The sequence below is a fragment of the Colius striatus genome, chromosome 1, assembly GCF_028858725.1.
Source record: "Colius striatus isolate bColStr4 chromosome 1, bColStr4.1.hap1, whole genome shotgun sequence".
NCBI classification, from domain to species: Eukaryota; Metazoa; Chordata; class Aves; order Coliiformes; family Coliidae; genus Colius; species Colius striatus.
Genome location: NC_084759.1, coordinates 196,779,458 through 196,803,007, shown reverse-complemented (window position 1 = coordinate 196,803,007; position 23,550 = coordinate 196,779,458). Strand labels below are relative to the sequence as shown.

At 36.0% G+C, this 23,550-nt stretch overlaps 1 protein-coding gene across 2 annotated transcripts in view; it reads left to right on the top strand.

Moving 5' to 3' along the window:
* The window catches only part of CACNA2D1 (calcium voltage-gated channel auxiliary subunit alpha2delta 1), a 393,756-nt gene that overhangs the window by 177,045 nt on the left and 193,161 nt on the right, over positions 1-23,550 (top strand). For both annotated transcript variants that reach the window (XM_061989208.1, XM_061989201.1), the window contains exon 4: positions 7,499-7,558. In XM_061989208.1, the coding sequence (XP_061845192.1) occupies positions 7,499-7,558 (60 nt within the window). The remainder of the gene's footprint in view (positions 1-7,498; positions 7,559-23,550) is intronic.

Below are 23,550 nucleotides of genomic sequence, written 5' to 3'. Positions count from 1 at the left end.
CCCTCTGTTCTTCCTTGTAGCTGTATTTGATTTGTCCAGCACCTGCAGTTCATTTATCCTGTTGACTGCTCATGTAAGGCCTCTTTTTATCTAGTATCAATGGTCTTAGTAGTTACAACTGTGAGCATCAGAAACAAAGCTATGTAGACTATATGTAGCTGTATAGACTATAGCATTATATATGGAAAAGTCTCTTTCAGCACTCTTTTAGGATTAGAAGTAACTGCACTGTGTCACTTTTATTCTGTGACAGTTTGCTACTGTTAGATAAAATCTTAAATTCACACAATAAGAGAAAGGAAGAAATAGGAGAGAAGGGATTTCTAGTTCATATATTACAGAAGGGCTACTTTTATGTAGTGAAAAAGTGCTACTGTGCCAAATGATCTTTTCATTTTATCCTTTTTGACTTTTCTTACGTGACAGTTTTGTCAGAGACTGGTGATTGCACACGACATTTTAGATGTCAAAAGCCAAATGTGTGATGCATTCATTTAAGTAGTCTCCCTAGTTCAGTTTTTCCTATTAAAATCAATAAGATTATTCATGTCAGAAAGCATTAACTTCACCTACAATATTATCACTCCAAGTACTCTAGTTCGGATTTAGCTTCCCATTGGCTTCTGATCTTATTTAAACCAGTGGCTTCATTTATTTTAAGTCTTCTGCTTTGGAGTTGGATAACCACTAAAAAGGTAACATTTCTTTGTGAAGAGTCAGCCTGGTTAGGAATAAAGATGCTCTTGAATCTTAAGGAATAATTTTCATTAGAGTTGTAAGGAATACAGAAACCCTTTAAAGCCTTGTCTTCTAAATTTGTGGAAGATCATAATAAAATTATTCGATTAGATGTCTTTTTAGTCAACGTGACAGCCTTGTATTGGATATGGAGTCGCCTTGTTAGAAAAACTGATTTAAAATGTCAGCATTAGAATTAATATTCATGTAAAGAAAGCAGAAATGGTTCAAAATGCATTAAGCGAACACACAAAATATGTAAAATAATTTTCCATTTATTTTTTAATTAAATTTGAGTTTATTAATCTATAGCTGGTTTAGGGGAAAAAAAAAAAGCTGTTTAGATTGTTGATAATGGTTAATAGAGGAAGACAAAGTTTGAGGAGTTGAATTGTAGTCCATAGTGTAATAACATCAGCTTTTTAAAAAATTGTGCTAATTGATGATTGTGTTGAATTCTAGATAAATTTATGCCAGTAATTTATAAAAAGAATGCTCAGGTAAATCTCACGTGTTAGCAGATCTCTAACCCTTTTTCCTTATGAATATGACTCATCTGCTGCCTCAGATGACAAAAGTGAAACTGGCTCCAGAGAGTAGCTGGGGAATATATCATGTGAACTCTATGTTGAATCTAGGAGACCAATTATAAACATTCTGCCTGTGACCTTATATGCTTTAGATATCCTTATTAACAGACCACAGATCAGACTGCCATCATGTGGCACAACAGATGACAGGGCAGGAGAAAGACTGTGACTCTGCAGTGTAAATACAGGAAATAAAGCCATGCTGCAGATCAGCACAAACCAAATACCTACTGTTAGTCATCATAAAAAAACCCTCAAACTTAAAAAATCTGTGTATTAAAATTCATATTGCACTTACACTGAGGGTTGTGGTATTTACCTTGTGGAATACAGCAGTGCATAGGATAACAGTTCTTATTTGAGACAGGAAAATATGAATTAACACAAACTTATATGCTGTAGTGTTAACAAACAACATATTTTTAAAAGCAAAAAAGTTTATTTGGGGGGGGAATCTTAAACCTTGTGATTGCAACTTAAATTAGCAAAATTTAGTGTATGTTTGTGAAATTTAGTGTATGTTGTAGTTTCAGATGTTTTATTCTTGGGACCATCTTATCAAAACTAATGTTCCACAGCTTCAACAAATACAGATCAGCTTTTGTGCTGATGATTATTATTAATGCCCACTTGTGAGAAAGGTCATATAGCAAATATTTTCATAAAAGTTACATATAAAAGGTTAAACAGTCCCTATTAACCCCTTCTATGCTCCAGTAGGGAAATGAAAATGAAGACAAAGAAAAATAAGTCCGTATGTATTTATATGGAAGTGATGATCTTACATTCATTAGCACTTCCTTGCTCACTTTTGGGCCACTGACCTTCCCATTTGCGGGGGTTTAAAATCACATCTGAAGCAAAATTGGATGTTTTTTTTCTACAATAGGCTAATAGGAAATTAATGAATAGGGTATTCAGCTAATTTATTAACAAGAGTCACTACAAATATGTAACAAACTCTATGCAAGACAGTAGAATCAAGGTTGAAGAAAAGAGTTGTAATTTGGTTTAGTATATAAAGTAACAGCTTACTGAGGTGATAATGCAATTCTTTAATTATTTTTTTAATCAATCTGTATTAAAGCTGTAGTGAAATAACAGTCTAGGCCTTCCATTGGCACTTCAGATACCTTATCCCAATCTTACAAAATCTTTTCTACAAATTTCTCTCTTATAATTTAGATGCAATTCATAGACATCTACAGAGGAGTGATACTTGTATTTCCGTTACATATATGAAAACCATGTGTGAAACTGCTTTTACACATATTCTTTTGACTTCTGTACTGTTCATGGAAGAACATGATTGACTATTTAGATATTTTCAAATCAGGATTTGAAGTTAATTGTATGTTTCTATATAGCTCTATTGAAGCTTGATACTGATTATTCTCCCTAGATATTTATCTTCTTAAAATAGCATTAAAAAAATCCATGGATTTGATATTTTAGAAAGCTTTGTGAGGCTATTGATGGCTAATATCTCTAAACTTACACATTTTATAATAGCTTAATGTTTCAAGGGATAGTGAAGATAAAATGCTTAAAGGAGAGTGAGAAGTACAAAAGAGATTTACTTCATCGGATTGAATATAATTGTAATTGGGCCATTAGCTATCAGAATTCTGTGCTGGCTAGGGGGAGATAAAGATATGACATACACGCACAAAAATGAAGTCTGGAAGATGAATAAGCCTTCTAGGGAGTTGATCTTTACAGATCAGATAAATACTCTTCAGGACTCTTTCTTGTGGTCTGTGCTACATCAAAGGCTGCCTTTCATAGGTAGTAACATGCACTTGGAACCTGGGGACACATCGTTCAAAAATGGACAGTTTTGAGATTGACAGGCAGCTAAACTCTAGGTTTTTTTAGTTGTTAGTTTGCTTTTCTTTTGTGTGTGTGTGTATGTGTGTGCAATCTTTTGAAGTTAAAGAAAAGTTCATAGGCTGATGGAGTAAGTAACACTTGTATCTTGTCTATCTTTCCTAATCCCTGTTTTGCTTTTGTGGTAACCATTGTTTTCAAAAGATGTAAAGAAGAAGACTCTTGACTTCTTTCAACATTTTATTAAAAATATTTATTTATGGGCAGTTGCCATCTTTGAAGGGATAATAGTTCTTTTCTTGATGAGCTAAGTATTCTGAAAATTCCTGGAAATAATGCACCAATATTTAGAAAACAGCAAGAGAGAGAGCAGTTCCTACTCCTAAAAAACCCACAAACAAACAAACAAACAAAAAGTAAAGATAAATTTAAAAACAGATAGAAACAATTGTTTCATATAGGAACATTTATTAAACAAATTCTTCACCTTAAACTTGACATTACCTGCTGTGTTAATTGCACTGACTGAATCTGGCACCAGGCCTTTTGTTCTCTTTCTTAGAAGCACCATCTCACAGCTGTCAGACTTCCTCCAAAAGCAGAGGAATAGGTGCTGCATCATTTTGTTAGCTTTGGCAGCTCACTCTTCCTGGTCATGGTTTCCCAATTTATGTACTACTTGAGAGTAATTAGAGTTTCCTTGCCATAATCTGAAATCCTTGCTTTCCAGCAGACTGCACAAAGTAGGGTTATTTAAAAATGTTGAAGTAAGCCAGAATGGTTCAGTTAGTTTTGTTCCTGTTCCCATTTTCAGTGGTGTTTAGTTTTTCCATCTCTATTTAAAATGTTAAACGGAGCTTGATTCAAGGCCTGAAAACATCTCACAGCTTTTGTCTTCAGGGCATGCATTTAGAGATATGGAGTAAGAAATTATTAAAATCTAATAATCAGAACTAATGTTTTGCATGTTTATTTTAGAACCATTTCTGCTTACTTTTGTACATATAAAAATATGAATCTCAAAATTTTAATATTTGCTAGTGAAACCTGTATGGAACTGCAGTGGGTCACAATGTTAAAGAAGGCATTACCTTATGAAACTCTCAGTATAATGAGAGGGAAAATGCTAAGTGTCAGCTGTCAGCCTGCTGTTGTGTTACTCCTCTGTTGGTGTTCTCCAGAGACTCTTCCATCAAAACATAGAAGGCAAGACCTGACATTGGCATACCTCAAAAGGAAGCAGGCACTATTTCTTTGAGAGAGATGAAAAATTAGTCTCTTCTTGTGTTACAATAAAGGGCATAGGTAACTTGAGTTTGCTTCACAATCTAGCTCTTTTTGACCCAGGGTCTTGACTTCTTACTCTGGCTCTTAACAAAGCTCTCCCAGTGGAAGGGTGAATGTCTCAGTTATTAGACTCCATGTTGCTGTACCAGCACAGTTCTCCTTGCATAGAAATTAAAAACTTAGGAGAACATCCTATCTTCATATATCTTCCTAGCATATATCTTCCTATATACTCTTTCCTAGCAATATAAGGTCATGCACAGGAGAGAATGATACTGGGTTTTGCATGCACAAACTTCCTATCAATAAAGCAGTATATTTAAAAGCATTCACACTGATCTGTGTCCTTGTGATACCCTGCACATCAATGCTGATGACGGCTATTCTACTGGAGATCAACTGAGAGTACTGTAGCAGTCTGGTGTTTAGGAAATCATCCTGTATGGTTTGTGCATATGTAACTTACACAGCTGTAGGATGGTAGGACTGTTCTGTTGCAGTAATAGAAAGTGAAAATACAATATTTATCCCCATTTTGAGACATAAAATGACTTGTGACCTCTAAACTTACAGATTTATTCTAGTTGTGACTAATGGACACTATACTGACTACAAATAATTTGTGCAGCATTTATAGGACTTGTTGATGGTATTGATGATTGTTTCATGGAAAATAATACAGGATTAATTAATATCAAGTTGGCTAGGCTTTGATTATATCTCTGGCACAGGATACTAGGAAATGCATTCTAAATATTCATTCCAGCTAAACTTTTGGATATAATTTGGAAAATTGGTCCAATCACTGGTGCAAAAATTAAATTCATTGTTATGCAGCAGAACAAAATGCAGACATTAAGCAGTGAAGACACCAAAAAGGTATCTCAGTTGGTTGCTGGAGCCAGTGTGTGTAGGCTTGACTTGTTGTTCTGTGTACTTCCAGTAAGATGTTCAGGTTTTTTTGGAGGCAAGGAACAGCATTTTTCTCGTAGTTCATTATTATTTCTCTATTACCAGTTGCTTGTGCTTTCATATGAGCTTGATTACCTTTAACAGTACTCTATACACATATCACAGATGACACCTTCTCATTTTGGAAGCTCTCTTAAAAAATAAAGAATTATAAAAAATTGCATGAAGTATTATTTTAGCAGGCTACTTAGGATGGGTTCTAACTTAAAACTGACTGAGAAATTTTTCAAGGTGAATAAGAATACAGGATTTCTTTTCTGGGGAGATGTTATTTTTTTTCTCTATTTGAGACAAAAACCTCTACCACAAAACAACAGAAAACAAACAACTTTTAAATTCTTTTAGCATTTGTGCTTTATATAGTGCAGATATTAGGTGAGGAATCTACCCACTTTTCATGGATCTTAGGAATTTCAAGCATGGCTGCATGTCTTTCCATGTGAAACTTCAAATAATGTTAATGGTCATATATTTCCCCTCATGACCAATTATCTGTTTGTGCATTTGCATTCCACTGTTATTTGTGGAAAACAATTTCTATTCTATGTATACCTTAGGGCAATGAAGTAGACTGTGAGAGAAATTTGAGGACAGTGTCAACTGCAGATATTTACGTGTGTAGTAAGTCATATCTTGCTTTGCTACAGTCTGGTGAAACGTGACTTAATCAGCTTGAACTCATCAGAGGATATGCAAATTTAGGTACAGAACTGGCTAAACTGAGTGATGAAAGTAGATGGACAAAATTGTTCTAGTATATGACCAGAAAACTGAAAATACTGTGAGTATCTAAAGTGTTTCTCCAGTGCAATCAAGGGAGAGTTGCACTGTGCTTTTTCTCAATGTAATGCATCAAATTATATTGCTTTTCTTTTTTAAATGTGGCATTTGACTACCCTGGAGGGTGCCTCCAGTTGTCAATGTCTTTAAGATGCTTGTAGCTTTCTATTAGCCAAGAATCATTTTAATTCATAATTAAACAAAGGAGTGGGGAGAATTTTTCTGTCAAGAGAGCGTGCAAGTTATTTGGGTTTATTTTTGTTTATATAGGATGATTACAAGTGCAAAAGAAAGGAAAATATCCTGAGTTTTGCTTTGTGAAGTTAATCATCTTTATGGTTTTTAGAGGGGAAGGGGGTCTGCCCTCATGGGATCAGGTAACATAGCACTTACTATCCTGCACGGGGCTGAGGTGAGGTTCTGACAGCACCATGTCTGTAATTCCAGCTTACTTGAACTTTCTGGTCATGCTCTTGTTGTTAGCAAGATTTGACAGTTCATTCAACTGAAAATGTGACTTAGACCACCAGTTCATTTTGTGTATGAATTGGTCTGAATATTAAGAGGATTGTCAGGCTTATTGTGCACATGTCACACAATAAAGCATCTTCATCCCTAGTTATCCGATGAATATCTCACCACTCTCACAGTGAAGAACTTCTTCCTAATACCTAATCTAGATCTCCCCTCTTTCAGTTTGCAGCCATTACCCCTCATCATGTCACTACACGCCCTTGAAAAAATTTCAAGGGCCACTTGAAATCACTTGAAACTTTGTCAGCCACTTTAAGTACTGGGAGGCAGCTCTAATGACTCCCCAGAGCCGTCTCTTCTCCAGGTTGAACAACCCCAACTCTTTCAACCTGTCCTCATAGCAGAAGTGTTCCATCCCTCTCTTTAAATTCATGGCCCTTCTCTGGACTTGCTCCAACAGCTCTTTGTCTTTCTTATTTTGGAGACCAGAGAGCTGAATGCAGTACTCTAGGTGGCATCTCATGAGAACTGAGACTAGAGAGGTAGAATGATTCCCCCAGCATTGCTGGTTGCAACTTCTTAAGTGACTTTAGAATAAGGGTTACATTTTCTAATGTATGATTACAATATTTAAATAAATAATATGCCAAAAATAGCACTTTTGAAATGAGATAATGTATCTTCACTTAAATATATTTAATATTCAAGTAAGTGCAAAAAGCATAGATATATAGAAAATGACATAATTAAAATGTGTAAATGAAAAAAAAATTGTTATGTGAAGAATTAGTAAGAACTAAAATGTGTGTTCTCTCTTTGGTCTTCAGCGCCTTGCTAAAGAAGCAGAGAAGTACCAAGCATCACATCAGTGGAGGGATGAGTTTGGGGTGAGTTTCAGTTTTTCTACTTTTAACCTTCTTGGATTATTTCTTTGAAATATTAACTATATTGCTACAAACATGTTGTTTATATATCCACCACAGAAGGTGTCACTGACTGTTTATGAATGAGTGTTTTATTTTCTTCAGTAACCTAAGTCTCAGGTGTCTAGAGAATGAAATGAACTTCCCACTTCAGATGCTCCTAGAGAGCTTCACAGACCCAGGGATGTGGCTCTGAGGTGTACACAACACATCTGTTTTGTTATACAAGGGATAATCACAGAGTAGACAGAGTGATGGTTGCTGTCAGAAACACGGAATCATAAAATGACTTTTACAATTTATTTTTTGCTTGTGTGGTGGGAAAAAAAAAAGAGCAGGACATAAGTTTAATACTGAAGGATTTGGTTATCTAAAGGATTGTCTATATTGGGAATCAGACTGTTTTTTTAGAATCCTTTTCCATATTTTGAAAACTACATCTCTTCTCAGTATTCTAGTATTACTAAAAGAGACCCTAACCTGGTCAAAAACTCAACTATCTTATTCAATCATTTCAGACTTTACAGAAAAGCAAGTGAAATGATTGTAAAATGTACAACACTAATTCTGTATTGGTGATCAAGCCTGATTAATGTCGTGCTACATGATTATAAGCCTGTTAATTTTAGGCTACAGTTCCCTGCTAAGTGTCAAAGTCATTTATTATGCCTTCATTACCCGTTCCTTCAGAAATAAAAGCAGATGGTGCTTTTACGTGATGCTGTTAAAAACCTAGACTGTGTTTGCACACCCATTGAAATTGTAGTGGTATGCAGCTAAAAGCACAATAGTGTTCTATAAGGTTCCTTCTGATCCAATGTTTCTCAGACACTGAGAGAAGTGAAAAGAAACAGATCCTTCACCCACCCCCACAGAGCCTGACCAAGATCAGGACAAGTAAGTCAGCCAAGAGTGACAGGTTCTAGGAGTGCAAAGAGTTTGGATGCGGTGAAGGTGTGCTCTCTGTCCAGGCACAGCTCCTAGTGCACAGTAAAACACAGAATGCATATTCCATAGAGATGCAATAATGAGAATGACCCAGCGACTTTTTCTGCTAATTTGTCTCTATTTTAAATAGAAATCAAAACCTGCAGTTTGATGGACTTAGTGCAGAACAGTGTGAGTACAATCAGATGCTCTAATAGTTTTGCTTCTTATTGTACACACAGACATCACTACACCACCATCTCACGTTAGAAGTCAGTTGTACCAGAGAAAAATCTGGTCTTATCAGAATTCTTTGCCAAGGAGAGATCTCAAAGTACTTTTGAAACATGATTTTATATTAATGCTGTGACTCAGGCAAAGGCTGTGGTCAGAATAAAATAAAATTGAAAAATACTCTTTTATGCAGATTTATAATGAAGTAATTCCAAACTGAGCTTGTGCTTTACTGTTCTGAATTTGGATGAGAACAATGTGCACCAAATAATAACCTTGACATTAGGTTATGCAATTAAATTTCAAATAAACGTATTAAGCCTCTTATAATTTAATTTGTTCCATTTTTGCCAGAAGTAATCTTTCTTCTCTTCTGGCCTACATTTTAGAAAATGCCTGCTCAAATTAGTTTCTGATAAACTTAATTTTCACTGGAAGATTCTCCTAATGGCTGTGATGGAAAATAGAAGATATACTATAAACCTTCTGCAGATGAAGGTTCTGAAAGTACTTCTGATAGAATTATGAATGGTCTATATCATGCTATATGAGGTTTATTTCTTGTCAAAAGTTTGGTTTTAGGTGAAGAAAGCCCTTCCAGCAACATTGCACGATGTAGTAAGAAACTCTCTGGGACAATCTATTTCTATTCGTAATTAGCTCACCATCAGCATTGTCCTTGAGAGTCAGATTACAGCCAAATAATAGCTATGGAGTTTTAAGGAGAAAATATTACACACATTTCTTCTGTGGAAGAATATATGGGCTGACTTCAGTGGAACAAATTCAAAGAAGAAAGGCAAAGAGGACTGGATATAATATCAGTGTCTATACAGAGCTGCATTTCTAAATGAAACAGTCAATCAAAAGATTGTTAGTCTATTCTAACACTTTATTCAAAATATGAATATTTGTAGCATAGTTTGCAAGTCCATTTTAGAGACAAGGATCTTGTGTAGCAGTATCAAATGCTTGGCACAAATCAAGATAGAAGATATCAGTCGCTCTTTCGTTCTCCACAAATGCTATAACCATGTTGTAGAAGGTTACCAAATTTGCTAGACACAATTTGCCTTAGGTGAAGCTGTGTTGGCTGTCTCAAATCACCTCCCTGTCCTCCATATATCTTAACATAGTTTCCTGGAAGATCCTCTTGCTAGGAATCTTTACCAAAATTTAAGTTTTCAAAATTTATTTTGGTTTTATTTGAAATAAGATGTTCCTCTTTACCAAAACAAAAAGAATAGCCATGAATATCTGGTGTTGACTAAAGTATTTTTGGTATTCTATCCTTCTATCAGTTTGCATAGCTTTCCAAATATGTAGATTAATATATTATTTTTACTAATACATAAACACTTTTTTGCATGTCTCAAGAGCAAAAAGAAATCTCAAATTAGTTAAGAACACATATCTTACAAATCTACCATTAGTTTTTACCTTAGTGACAGAAATAAAGATCAAAATAGATTTTGGTATTATATCAACATAATTTTGATGACTACAAATTAATTTACTAAAAAGTGCAAACTGATTCAAAGGTATATTAAGAATTATAACTAATAATACCAAATTTCTTCTGAGAAAGAAATCATTTTTATTGAATTATAATCTGCTGTTTCCCGATTAAGCATAAAACCAATTAAAAAATCTGAACCTTAGTTTACAGCCCTAAAATAATACTTACCTGTTAGAAAACTACTAAGTCTTCAGAGAATATTGGTGAAGTTTATAAAAGCAAATCCAAAGTGTTTAGCTTCAGGCAAATAAAGAAATACCATTCTCTGCTTCCTATTCCATCAGTATTGCCTAATTCCCTAGTTGTGTGTACAGCTGGCAAAATAAAACCTACTTAAATGTTTTTAAATTAATGCAGTTACAAATCAGAGGTGCAAACCAATATTTCTAAATGAAACGGTCTTGTCATTTTGAATTGTCTTGTATGCTGCAAAGTGAAAGGGGGTGGTTTTGACACTTGTGATGGTCTAATTATTTTTCTGGTGTAGAGATGCGTGAAAAAAATTGTACATGAATTGGAAGGAGGGGAAAATTCTGTATGAAGTAATTGCAGTTATTCCCCAAATGGATCTTTTACAATTACATTTGATACCACATTTGATTGCCTTGCAATGGTTGGTTAACTAAAGCAATTTTGTTTCCAGTTGGGTTGTAATATTAATTGTACTTACACATGTATAAACATAAGGGATATCTCATTTGTATTTTAACAAGGGAAGTCTTTATGGATGGCCTGTTAGCATCCACTTACTTATATGAAGGTTGAAACTCAGACTTTTAGGAATTAGCTATCACATTAAAATCTTTTCAGTGTGCCTTATCTTTTAACCAATGGTATCATTTTATATTCTTCTGTGTAAATGGCAGTTTTCTGAGATCTGGTATTTCCGAGACAGCATTTGGTGTGATGATAATGTGTAGGCTTCTGTTTGTGTGCCAACAGGGATTAAAAGTAAAGACAAAAGGTCATGAAAATACTACTTTGGAATTATGATTTTTTTTTTAAGTACAAATACCGGCTGCATAAAACTGTAGGGAAAAGTTGTTCAGCAAAGAAAGGAAAGATAAAAAGGATAACTGAGATGAAACAAGGCTCACATCACAAGAGTTGATCCAAGAGGTGAACTGCAGAAGCTGAGTGGTAGTAGGTGTTTCTCTGTGCTTGATATATCTTGTAGATTGAAGATTTTCAAGACTGTCTCTAATTTAATGTGGATGTTATAACAACATAAAAAGATTGCATCTCAAAAGCCTCAACTGGAAAACAAACACTAAAATTACTACTTCATTCTAAAGAGGTAGTTTAGTAAACATACTTTGTCTTTTCAAAGAGGGAAAAACTCTGTGAGGAAAACAAATTAGAATACTTTTTTTTTCTCAGATCATCAGAGAAAGGATATAGCTCTCTTATGGCTTGTACCTCCGACAGTCCTCTTGGGTATAAAGAGCATCTGTGGGAAAAGATAGTATTTAGATTTGGTTTCAGGGAGCCAGTTTTCACAGGCACAAAGTAGATGTGGGACCCTTTCCCAGTAATATATGTATACCTTATAATTTCATGGAAGTTTTAACAACATGAAACATGGGCAAAATGCCAAAGCTGCCTGTATTTCACAAGATGATCTGATCTAAAACCCAATGAAAGAAATCTCCCATTGGTTTTGATTCATTTTGAGTAAGGTCTCACATTTCTAAAGCCTATGTGATTTAAAAAAAAAAAAAAGTAGAAGAGTTGATTTAAATTGACAGAGAATTGATAAAGGTTTTAGGGAGGATAATATTTTATTCTGTAAAGGGCTATGTGCCACCTTCTCTTCTGTGACATATAGCTTTTAGTTGTGTATAATTAAAATTAAATGTGAATCTCACTGAAAGGGACAAAATTGCCTTCTGTTTGAGAGTCATTGTTTGCACTTTGACAACTTTCTACTTGGGGGGCAGAGTTCTCTTGGAGTGGTAGGAAGGAGAGGTACAGAGAATCACATTTACTCAAATAGGATGGGTTTAGGGGTTGTTATGATGTTTATTTGATGGACCAACTTGAGAGTTGGGCAGAGAGGAACCTCATGAGGTTCAATAAGGACAAGTGCATCTGGGAAGGAACAACCCCATGCACTAGTACAGGCTGGGGATTGACCTGCTGGAGAGCAGCTCTGCAGAGAGAGACCTGGGAGTCCTGATTGATAATAAACCGACCATGAGCCAGCAATGTGCCCTCGTGGCCAAGAAGGCCAATGTAGTTCTGGGATGCATCAAGAAGAGTGTGGCCAGCAGGTCAAGGGAGGTTCTTCTCCCCCTCTACTCTGCCCTGGTGAGGCCTCATCTGGAGTCCTGTGTCCAGTTCTGGGCTCCTCATCTCAAGAGGGACAGGGAAGTGCTGGAGAGAGTCCAGTGCAGGGCCATCAAGATGATCAGGGGACTGGAACATCTTTCATATGAGGAAAGGCTGTGGGAACTGGGGCTGATTAGTCTAGAAAAGACTAAGGGGGAAAAGACCAGAAAAGACTGAGGAGAGATCTTATTAATATTTACAAATATCTAAATGATGGGTGTCAGGTTGTTGGGACATCCCTTTTTTCTGTTGTATCTATCAACAGGACAAGAGGTAATGGGATGAAGCTGGAACACAAAAAGTTCCAGTTAAATATAAGAAAAAAACTATTTCACTGTGAGGGTGAGGGAGCAGTGGAACAGGCTGCCCAAGGAGGTTGTGGAGAGTCCTTCCTTGGAGGTCTTCAATACCTGCCTGGATAAGTTCCTATGTGACCTGATCTAGGTGCACCTGCTTCTGCAGGGGGATTGGACTAGATGATCTCTTAAGGTCCCTTCCAACCCTACCCATCCCATGATTCTTACCAAATCACTAATATCTTTTTGATTCATAAAAATGCACTGTGAGTATTGCAGGAACAGGAGTTTCTGCAAGTTGTTCACTAGTGCTTTCTCAAAACAAGACCGGAGATACAGCAGTTAGGGTATTTGAAGCACTCTAACTTTACTTTCCTTGGATCTCCATTAATAAGAAGAGATTAATCTTCCTGTAGAAATTCACTGTGAACATGTTCATGTTGAAGGCTGTTTGGAGACATGTGGCATAGGCTTCACCAGATGAGTGCAGAATTTGGCGTTCCCTACCAGGAGCAGGATCATACTACCCACATATTTGTCCCTAGCATCCTGCCCAGATTCCTCTTTTCATAAATCTTATCAATGCCTCGTTTACAAATTTCTATGAGGCACTAGTTAGTTATAAGAAAAATGTCTTACAGGCAAAAAAAAAACCCAAACAAACTAGGTCATTAGAAAACTTAAGGGTAATGCTTCTCCCTTACTTGCCTACATTCTTATAATTTCCTCAACTCTGTCAGATGAGTCTTTGAGTCTATAAATCTCTGATTTCCTCTGAAATCTGAGTTTCCATAGGAGAGCTCTCCCATGCTTTTCCTCTGTTATATAAGATCTAATGTGATCCAGTATAAGGATAACCCCTATAGAAGTGTTAGTTAATTGTAACCCTTGATTGATTTATTTTTCAACATTTTAGGAATTTTAAACCAATTCAGAAGTTGACAAATAAGATGGCAAACAGTAGCTTTAAAATTCGAATCAAGATTGTAAATAAGCAGGGATTTTAAATGTGCAGCCATCATTTTGTCTTCAGATTTTGGTTATTTATCATCTCTTAAGATGCTTAGATTCAGCATACGAGAGCTACTTCATAATATAAATCACTGCAAGGATCTCATCTGGACAGTGAAGTGCTTATCTGTTAGGGAACTTGCCAAAAAAGCTTTTAGAGTAAAGCAAAGAAACACCTTCAGTCATTGAATCTTTCAAGTATTCCATTTTGTCTGAAAAATCAAGTATGTTAAAAGACATCTAATACTCTTTTTACTTAATGACCAGGCAAGTCGTTTAAAAAATGTGCAATGTCTGAAAAAGGGGTGGAGAGAAGGAGCTAGGAAAGGAAAAAAGAAAGAAAGGTGTGATTTCTCATTATTAAGACACCATACATATGCATTATCGCCTTCATTTTGAATGAGACTTTAATGTATTTTCTGAACAAACATCTTTCTTATTAAAGGCAAGATCTACTATTGCACTCAATTTATTATCATCCTGTAAGTTCTTTAGTTTACAATAGGGAAGTAAGATACATTAAGAAAAGCTTTCTGCAGACTGCTGTTCTGTGTATTTACTGAAAGTTCATTGAATTTGTAACATAGATGAAGCTATTTAGCTTTTTTTTTATTTTACCTTTTACCTTCAAATTCAGTTGCTGATCTAAATCTGCTGTGTTCATAGGCCTCACAGATGTAATTAAATATTATGCCAAAAAAGAGGAAATGCTAATTTCTTAAGAAAATAAAAAAACATGACATTTCCCAAATATAAAGTATACTTAAAGTATACCATCAATAAGTGATGTTCCAAGAACAGTAGCTTGTGCAGTAGTTGAAAACAGAAGAACTTTGGTATCTGCACTGTTTTGCACTTAAAATACAATAGAAATTTTCATCGGAATTTAATTCTGCATAGATTTAAAAAAGCTCTGGGAGTACTAGATAGTCATATTATGAGCTGTATTTTGCTCAAGGGATCTGTGAATTCCAGTCTTTCTATACCCTGAGTATAGCATAATTCTTATTAGAATTTAAACAAAAGGTGAAATTGTGGCTTTTTTATGTCCTGAAAATGATGATGTATGATTCAAGTAGTGGTAGGATTGCCACAAAACAAGAGAGATGTGCATAATAAAGAGCAGAGAGACTCTTCAAAATTAGCATTATGGTAACATTCTTCTACCTCATTCAAAGAAACATTAAAAAAATCAGATTTGACAAGAAATGTGGACTGTTAAGCATATGCTTACTCTTCTCCGTTTTTGCTATCAGCTATGAGCAAATCAGAACTGTATAAATAAACACACAAACAAATCTAGGTCTCGTTGAAGGGACTCTTAGAATTTAGCTCTAGGCCAACTATATGACTGCTCATGTGTTTAGGGAAAACATTATCAATCTATTTTCATCTTCCTATTTGCTAGTCCCAAATTATACTGCACTGAAGCACTGTGTATTGTTAACTGTCTTAAAAAATATGAAAAATAAATATAAATATGACTATGCTAATCCAGAACATATTTTTGCTTTTAAAAATAGATGAATAATCTGTGTTGAATAATTAATTCAGGCAGGATTGTCTTCTTAGTCTTTTGGGCATTGCCACTTCTCAAGAGAGGAACTTCAGTTTTGCATTTCTTAAGACTTACACATGGGAATAGTAAAACTAAGGAGCTTGACTCTATTGATATTTTTCTCCGCTTGCACAAAATTCTGGTGTTTTCTCCTGATAAAACTTTTTATGCTTTATGTGTGATTTTTTTTTTTCATCTAAAAAGTGAATAAAGACTTCAGGCAAAAGTTTTCTACTGATATTAACATTGCTTCATAAAGCTTTTAGCTAATTTAAGTCATGTTTTGAGATTCTGAATTGAAGGTTAAGACTTACTGTTTAAATGTGTGAAAAGTAAAAAGGAAAACTGGTGGATAATACAGGAGATACAGATGGTCTTTGAGTAAGGCCTGGAACTCACCTAAAGCCATAGATCATTCAGCACTTACTGACTGGAAGGTATAGAGTAGGTAGACAAAGGCAGAGGGCCAGCAATGCCAGTGTGACTGCTGTGAAGGGCTTTTGTAAGTGAAATGACACTACTGTGCTTAACCCATTCTTGTTAGTGCATATTTTATGCACAGAAAGGGATGGATTCTGGCTCCCTGAGGTATTTCTCTAAGAAATGAGTTAAAGACTGGAACTGGACTACATTTCTAATGCTTAGATCTATAAATCTATACTGTTGAATAAAAACAAATGTTGGACTGTTGGACCAAGTGGCATAGATTGTCAGACTTCAAACTAGACTTGGTCTTCAGACTTCTCTTTGTTCAATATCTACGAGACTCTAAGTCATAATATGATTATGTGTGTTTGCATGCTTCTCTGCTCAAAGTTTCTCAAATGTTAAGTGGTGCAGCTTAGAAAATAATATTTCCAAGGCATGAAACTAGAGTGTTTGCATGCTTCGGGTGCTACATCAATTGCATCAGCGCATGTAAGAGTATTTGAGGGAATAAAACCTGTTGGAAGTAACATTGGAGGCATGTAGAAGGCAAGACACAGTATAGGCATAGGCTTGCACATCCAGTTGAAAAGGGTTTGTGGTGCATGCTGTGCTGCATAATGTGCCTGGACATTGCTTATGTGTTTTGGGGACAGCTGTAATAAGTACAATATGGGTGAACAGTAATCCGTGTTCAGGATTGATCTGTGTTTTAATTTGAAATATAGACATCATACTCTCTATCCTAAAAGGTGCCAGTTACAAATCAGTAAACACCCTGTGTCAAGAGTAAACACCAAATGGAACTGCTGTTCAAGAGAAAACAAATTTTCTTTAGAGCAGTTATGGGTAAATTTAGCTTGAAAATTGGAGAGGGAACATTGAAGGAAAAATCCATCAGTTCAATGAGTTTCTTGGACATTCCGCTAACAGCAGTAGGGCAAATATCTCACTATTTTAATGCAAAGAATTATGATATTATAAATTATACTGTGTTTATGAATTATGAATAGTGATTTTATGAAAAAGAAATATGACGTGGATGGAAATACTGTATTTCTTTGCAAATTCATATCAGTAGGTTTTGCTAATGCAAGAATAGTTCACTGAAGTGGTTACTTGTAAGAGCAGAGCAGTGCTGTATTTGCAAGAGTTTTAAAAGCTTTAATATGAAACAGATCAAATTGTTTTCTTTATTGCTTCTAGATAATAAGAATTAAAGCTTAACACATTTCTGGATACTAGATATGCCTTTTCTTCATTCTCAGTGTTCATAAACAAGGTTAAGGCAATATTTTAAGGATAAGGTGCACCCTTAATTAAAATATATCTCCATCTAACAATAGTATAGATTTTTAGCTATGTGCCTACTTGTACATATATTTATATATGTATCTACATGTATATATGTACAAAAAGATCATCTATTAGTGTGTGTGTACTTACATCTATAAACAGGTGGACAGTGTTAGGTGAGTCTGTTTTGCAGGTCTGCAGGTGCTAAAGGTTTTAGATACTTTGAGGATATGACCAGTTAAACTAGCATGTGCCCATGCTTTTGAAGTTTTATCTCTGTGTGGTGGGTTTGCATGGAGATGCTTTTTGCTTGGTAACAGGGGGAGGTGGCTATAGTGGTAGCACCTGTAAGTTCTCAAAATTTCTCCTGGCTCTGATTTGGACCCACCTCCTGGACAGCTAGGCCAATTTGGCATCTCTCCCATCACTATTTGAGAAAGGAAATAGGCAGTGAGAGAATGAGATGGAGATAGTGGGAGAAGATGGAGGTGACCACGTGGACCCCACAGTCAGAGAAAGAGGAAAGGAGGAGGGTCACGGAGCAAGAGAACCCTCTACAGCCTGAGGCGAGAGAGTAGCTGTGCTCCTGCAACCCAGGAAGGAGGCAAAGGTGGGATTGGTGGTGGCAAGCAGCTCTGAGAGGACCCTGTGCCAAGGGGAGCAATTGTGCCTACAGGGTGCCCCATGCCAGAGGAGCTGATTGCTGAGGACCCCATGCCAGGGCAGGTGATTGTACCCAGAGAGGCAGGAGACTGTGAGGAGGTGGCCATGGAGCAGGATGAACTGAATCGAAGGCTGACTGGAGAAGAGACCTACAGAGGAGACGGAGGCGCACTGCAGCTCTTGGGACAAATGCATGTCAGAGCAGTTCTCAGAGTACTGCCTGGCATGGGAGGGACCTGTGCTGGAGCAGAGGAATGGCGAGTAGTCCTCTTGCCCTGAGGCGAGACAAGTGGCAGGAGCCATTGGGAAAAGACTGACTGCACCCCTCATTCATTCACTGCCTCCTCCAGGCAACTAAGAGGGAGGAGCTAAAGACGCCAGGGTCAAATGTCTGAGCACAGGAAAAAGGGGAAGGGAGGGAGGAAGGTGGTCTTAAAGGGCTGGTTGTGCTCTTCATTCTCCCACTCTGTTTTTCCTATTTGTTATGGTTTTGGTTGGTAGTGAATTAAATTAGAGTGGTTTTTTTATTTTCTTCACCAAGTCAAGTAGTCTTGTCTGTTTTGCTCAGGACCATAAGTGGTGTGTGAGCCCTCTCTGTCCTTGGGGATCTCCATGAAGCCCTCCATTACTATTTACTTCCCCATCCTGCCTTGGGGGGTAGAGGAGGAGACTAAGCAAGTGGCTGCATGGTCCTTGTGCCCAGATGGGCCTAAAAGCATAACACTCTCTCATGTTTTAAAGACCAGGAATATTTGAGCAGAAATGAACACACAAGCAGAGAAAACATAATAGGTAGTTTCAGTGAGTTCGATACAAAAAGCAGGTTTGTGGAGCACAGCAGGAAAGGAGCCCTGGCCCATGGGCTCAGTTCACACAACTGTCTGAGGGCCAACTATGCTCCATTATCCATGGTTTGTGTGTATCTGTTATTTTAAGGTCAATGTGTCCAAGTAGCAAACAAACTGTGCTGGTCTCAACAGAACTGTGGGTATTAGCATAATGCTGATAAAGCGTCTTTTGAACATGGCATAAGTGTTTAGAGGTACAAGATCAGCTGAAATAGTTTTGAAGGACTTTCCCATGCAAAGAGTAGCTAAGTTAGCATGGATTCTGCTCATACTTTTTCTGGAGCTGTGAGAGTTATCTACCCGTCACATTCAGTAAACTTCCTAAAGTAAAACCAAAACCAAAACAATCTTTGACAAAGTGGAGAGCAAAGTTTGTACCCTGAACACTGTGAAAAGGACAAGGACACAGTGAAAGGAAAGAGACTCAGGAAGTTTTGGCTGTTGCCAGACAGATATCCAGATCATGGGATGTCATGCTCAGCAGATAAAGCTGGGGTAAGAAGGCAGGGATGTGGAGGGGTGCATCTAGAGTGATAGCACTAAGACAGAGAATGAGGAACATAATAGGAAAATGTTGATACTGGTCTTAAATGTTACTGCTATTCTACATGAATTCCAAAATATGAATGTATTATATCCAATAATTAAGAAGAAAAGTAATTATGGGTTTTTTTTTATTTTTTTTCGTTTTTGTTTTTTTTTAATATAGTCCTTTACCTTGTAGTGATTAACTGGAAAAGTCTTCATCATTTTATGCTAAGTTGTAAAATGAATGGCATTTTCCATCTGCTGGCTTGTCTCATGCAGCTGAGCTGCTTCCTAAATGTACAGGAGCTTTGCTTTATTGCAGTGATTGAGTGCAAGACATGAACAAAACGGATGTCAAAGCTGAATAATGAAATTATGATTCCTTCTGTTCTTTATTAATTAGGAGAGCATGGGATATTTCTTAAAGCTTGTTAACTGCTGTTCACGGTTGCTTTCCTTCTAAAATATCAGAGATCTAGCAAGATCGTTTAAAGTAAAATCTTAACAAAGCAGGTAAGATTTATCTTTGTAACAGGCCCATTAAAATAATTATCAGTCAATATGCCAGACACATTTATTATGTGTGTGAACCAAAGCTGTCTGAAAAGAAGACTTGGCCTGACATGAACTTCATAACCTTTTGGAAAAGTACTTTTCACATTTAGGAAGAAACTGAGAAATTTGGTTGTTTTTTCTATGTTCCGTGCAAATTATAGAAGTTATAGCAATTGCTTTCTTGTGTGTCATAACTCTGTGTTTTTTTGTGGACACATTTTAAATGATTGGACAAACCACATGAAGACTTGATACAGACAGGGAAAGAAATCAAATGCTTTAAAAAAAAAAAAATCTGAGATCATTAACTTCACAGGTCAGTGTCATCTGTGTAAGAGATGATCCAAAGTTTGTATCAGACTTCCATAATTTATGTATGAAAATTCATTTTTCATGTGTTATATGATATTGTAATACTGAAGGAAAAATAGTGGTTTTAATTCTCTTGAAGACATACTAAATAATATCTGTAATGTAACTTTTACAGATGGCAAAAGCAAGAAGCAAAGATGTATAAAACCCTCTGCTGATGCAGTTTAAGGAAAATTATGCAAGTTTTGGTAGTTTTGCTGTTCCAATGAGATTCTTAAAAGACATCAGTGATGTCTGAGTATTTTTGCTTAGAATGTAGCTACAATGGTGTTGTGTAATATGTAATTTGTCATAAAGTATTTCTTTATTTAGGAATAGAGAAGCAAATTAAATATAATAGGGACTTTCTACTTCTGTGAAACTATTTCAACCATTGCATCTATTTTTGAAGTATATATATGTATGTAAATATAAATATTAGCTTTACACATTTTCATCTTTCATTGTAAAGCATTTTTTAAAAAGTAAGATGAAGATGTATGTTTTCTAGTAATTGCTATTCCATGGAAAACAATGGTTATCAGAATCAAATCCCTAAGTTTTCTGTGAAAATTTGAAGAAGATGAAAGAAACATTGTTTTGATAATGCTGATTTAGTTTTGCTCGGTATAATATCAGTAGAGCAGATATTTTTACATTTTGTTAACTTATATGTAGATTGCTGTATGTTCAGAAACTTAATAAAATATTCTGATTTTTTGTTTTGTTTTGTTTTGAGACGAATCTATACAGAAATAATGTGCTTGCTTTTTTTTTCCTTAATTTCCTATGGCAAAGGACATATTCATAAGCAAATTTTGCCTTTCTGTTTAAATTCTTTAACTTTATAATCTTGAAGATCATATGACAGTTTCTGGACTTTTGAAAATTCAAAACTCAGTATCAATCCACTCCTTATATTGTCAAGTTTAAGAATAAATACCAGCTCTGATAATTCAAAACTCTTGCAACATTTTGGAAATTCCTGTGACTTATTTTTTTCATTAGCATTATTTGTTAATTTCATTAACTATTGTATAGTTACAGGGGAAGTAGCAGCTTAAATCATGGTTTTAAAACAATGTGCAATCTTGAGAAGGTATCCTGGCCTACAAAAATAGACTTTTTTGCCTGACCTATTGTATCAATGGATTTCTACTAGGTACAGTGCAAGCTTCATGGTATTGCTTGTGAATAAGTTTGTTAGACTGATGTTGGGTATATTTAAATTGCTTTCATGGCATAAGTGTAGAACTGGAAGGGAGAATAATCTTGTCTTCTACAGATTAATAGTGTCCATTCTATTGACAGAAGCAAAAAAACCTCTTTAAGAATATGCCCTGCTTTTTATGTTGTTGATCATAATTACTTAAATAGAAAAGTTATAATTCAGTTTCTAATGGACACCAATTGTTTAATACATTACAGAGCCAGAGGGATTAAAGTATTATAAATTTATTTGTGTGATGCTGTCAGTCATGACTTGTGGAGTTCGCTTTTGTGTAGCCTTTTCTTTATGCATTTTAACTTACCTGTCTATCAGGTAACAAAAACACAAGCAGCAAGTGAATCAAGGTTTCTCCACAAACAGTCCTCGTCTTCTGTCAGGATCTGTCAGAATGTTTTGTTATCTGTGGCTCTGCTCAGCACTAATTAGTTTTTTCAGCATCTGATTCCATATGTGTGCTAAATGAATAGGAATCTGCAGGCAAAAATTGGTAGAAATATGGTTTTATAAATAGACACAAGCATTTATCCTCAGGTTCTAGGTTCTGGAGTTAGAGATAATGAAGTTTGAGAGAGTTATCTTAGCGACTGCTTGACCTTAGGTTTAGATAAGCCTGGGAGTGTACCTGATATCTTCAGTCACTGTTATGGCTCATCAAGCAGCTAGACTCTTTTGAGATTTTACTCCACAGTAATGTCATATGCCTAAAGTTTGATTCTTTTCAAGTATTTTGTAACCACTGATTGCAACATTCCGAATCATGATGTTATTCATTGACCAGAATTAATAGAACACAATAACAAGGTAAAAAATGTAAACATTTTATTTTGGAAAAAGAGTATTATAGGTTTGCCCATTACTTGGTAGAAAATTATTTTCTCAAAGGTTTTTGTAAATTTATTGGAATTGGTGAACTGATGTATTTTCTACATTCGGTTTTGGTAGTACAAGAGATGTAGCCTAGTTCAGAACATCCTAGCACCTACATATGACTTCAGAATGCCAGTTTCCTGGGAATATAATTATAAACTAGTGTCCAAATTGTTTAACTAGGCTTCTGTGCTGTACTGGTCCCAATATTTACAGTCTAGAAAACATGCAGTTTAGACAAATTTTTCTTTATTATTATTTTTACACTCTTTCATCAACTAAAGAAAATAATGCCGAATAAATTAGAATAAACATACTTTACTGCTTTAATTAAACAGATTGGGTAGTGTGATATAGAGGTTAATTAGCTGCTAACAAATTAATTTCATTTTCCCACCTGGAAATCTGCTTTGTAATCAGTTGCATTTTCCCATATAAAAAGAAACCATTCACAGTTGCTTACACTTTGAGGAAGTTACTGTGATGAGAAGATTAGCAATTTCCTGTACCTTTTAGATGAATATATTTATCAAAATTAAAAAAGATTTAAAAGATTCCTTTCCCTCAGTGTTGTCTTACCACCTTGCTTTTGACATAAGAGACTAGAGAAAGAATATAGAAGATGGTAGTTTGTATCTATGTATGTAGTCAGTCCTTTTAAACTCGGTAAATGCAGAAGAATCTTCTTTTAGTTTTCTTTCCTGTTCATTTTTTCAGCCATGCAAGTACATAGATTTTTTTTTTTTTTTTTGTCTAAGAAGTTGGTAAGAATATTGAGGGAAGCTTAACTCATTGGAGAAGGAAAGAATAACTTTTTGAATCATTGCTTTTTGTTACCCACCTACTAGGTTATACAACAGGAATGTTATAGATCTTTTCTCAGACAGCAAACCTGCTCTGGCATGGGCTCCTCTCTCCCCATGGACTCCCAGGTCCTGCCAGGAACTTGCTCCAACATGGGCTTCCCAGGGAGTCACAACCTCCTTCAGGCATCCACCCGCTCTGGTGTGGAGTCCTCCACAGGCTGTGAGTGGGTCTCTGCTTCCCAGTGGCCTCCATGGACTGCAGGGGCACAGCTGCCTCACCATGGTCCTCACCACAGGTCACAGGGGAGTCTTTCTTCCAGGGCCTGAGCACTTCTGTTTCTGAAATATGTTATTCACGGAGACGTTACCTCAGTCACTAATTGGCCAGGCCTGGGCCAGGTGCAGGGTCCAACTTAGAACTGACTGGCTCTAACCCTGTGAGCTATAGGGGAAGCTTCTTGTCAACTTTCTGTTTAGAGAAGCCACCCCTGTAGCCTCCCTACTACCAA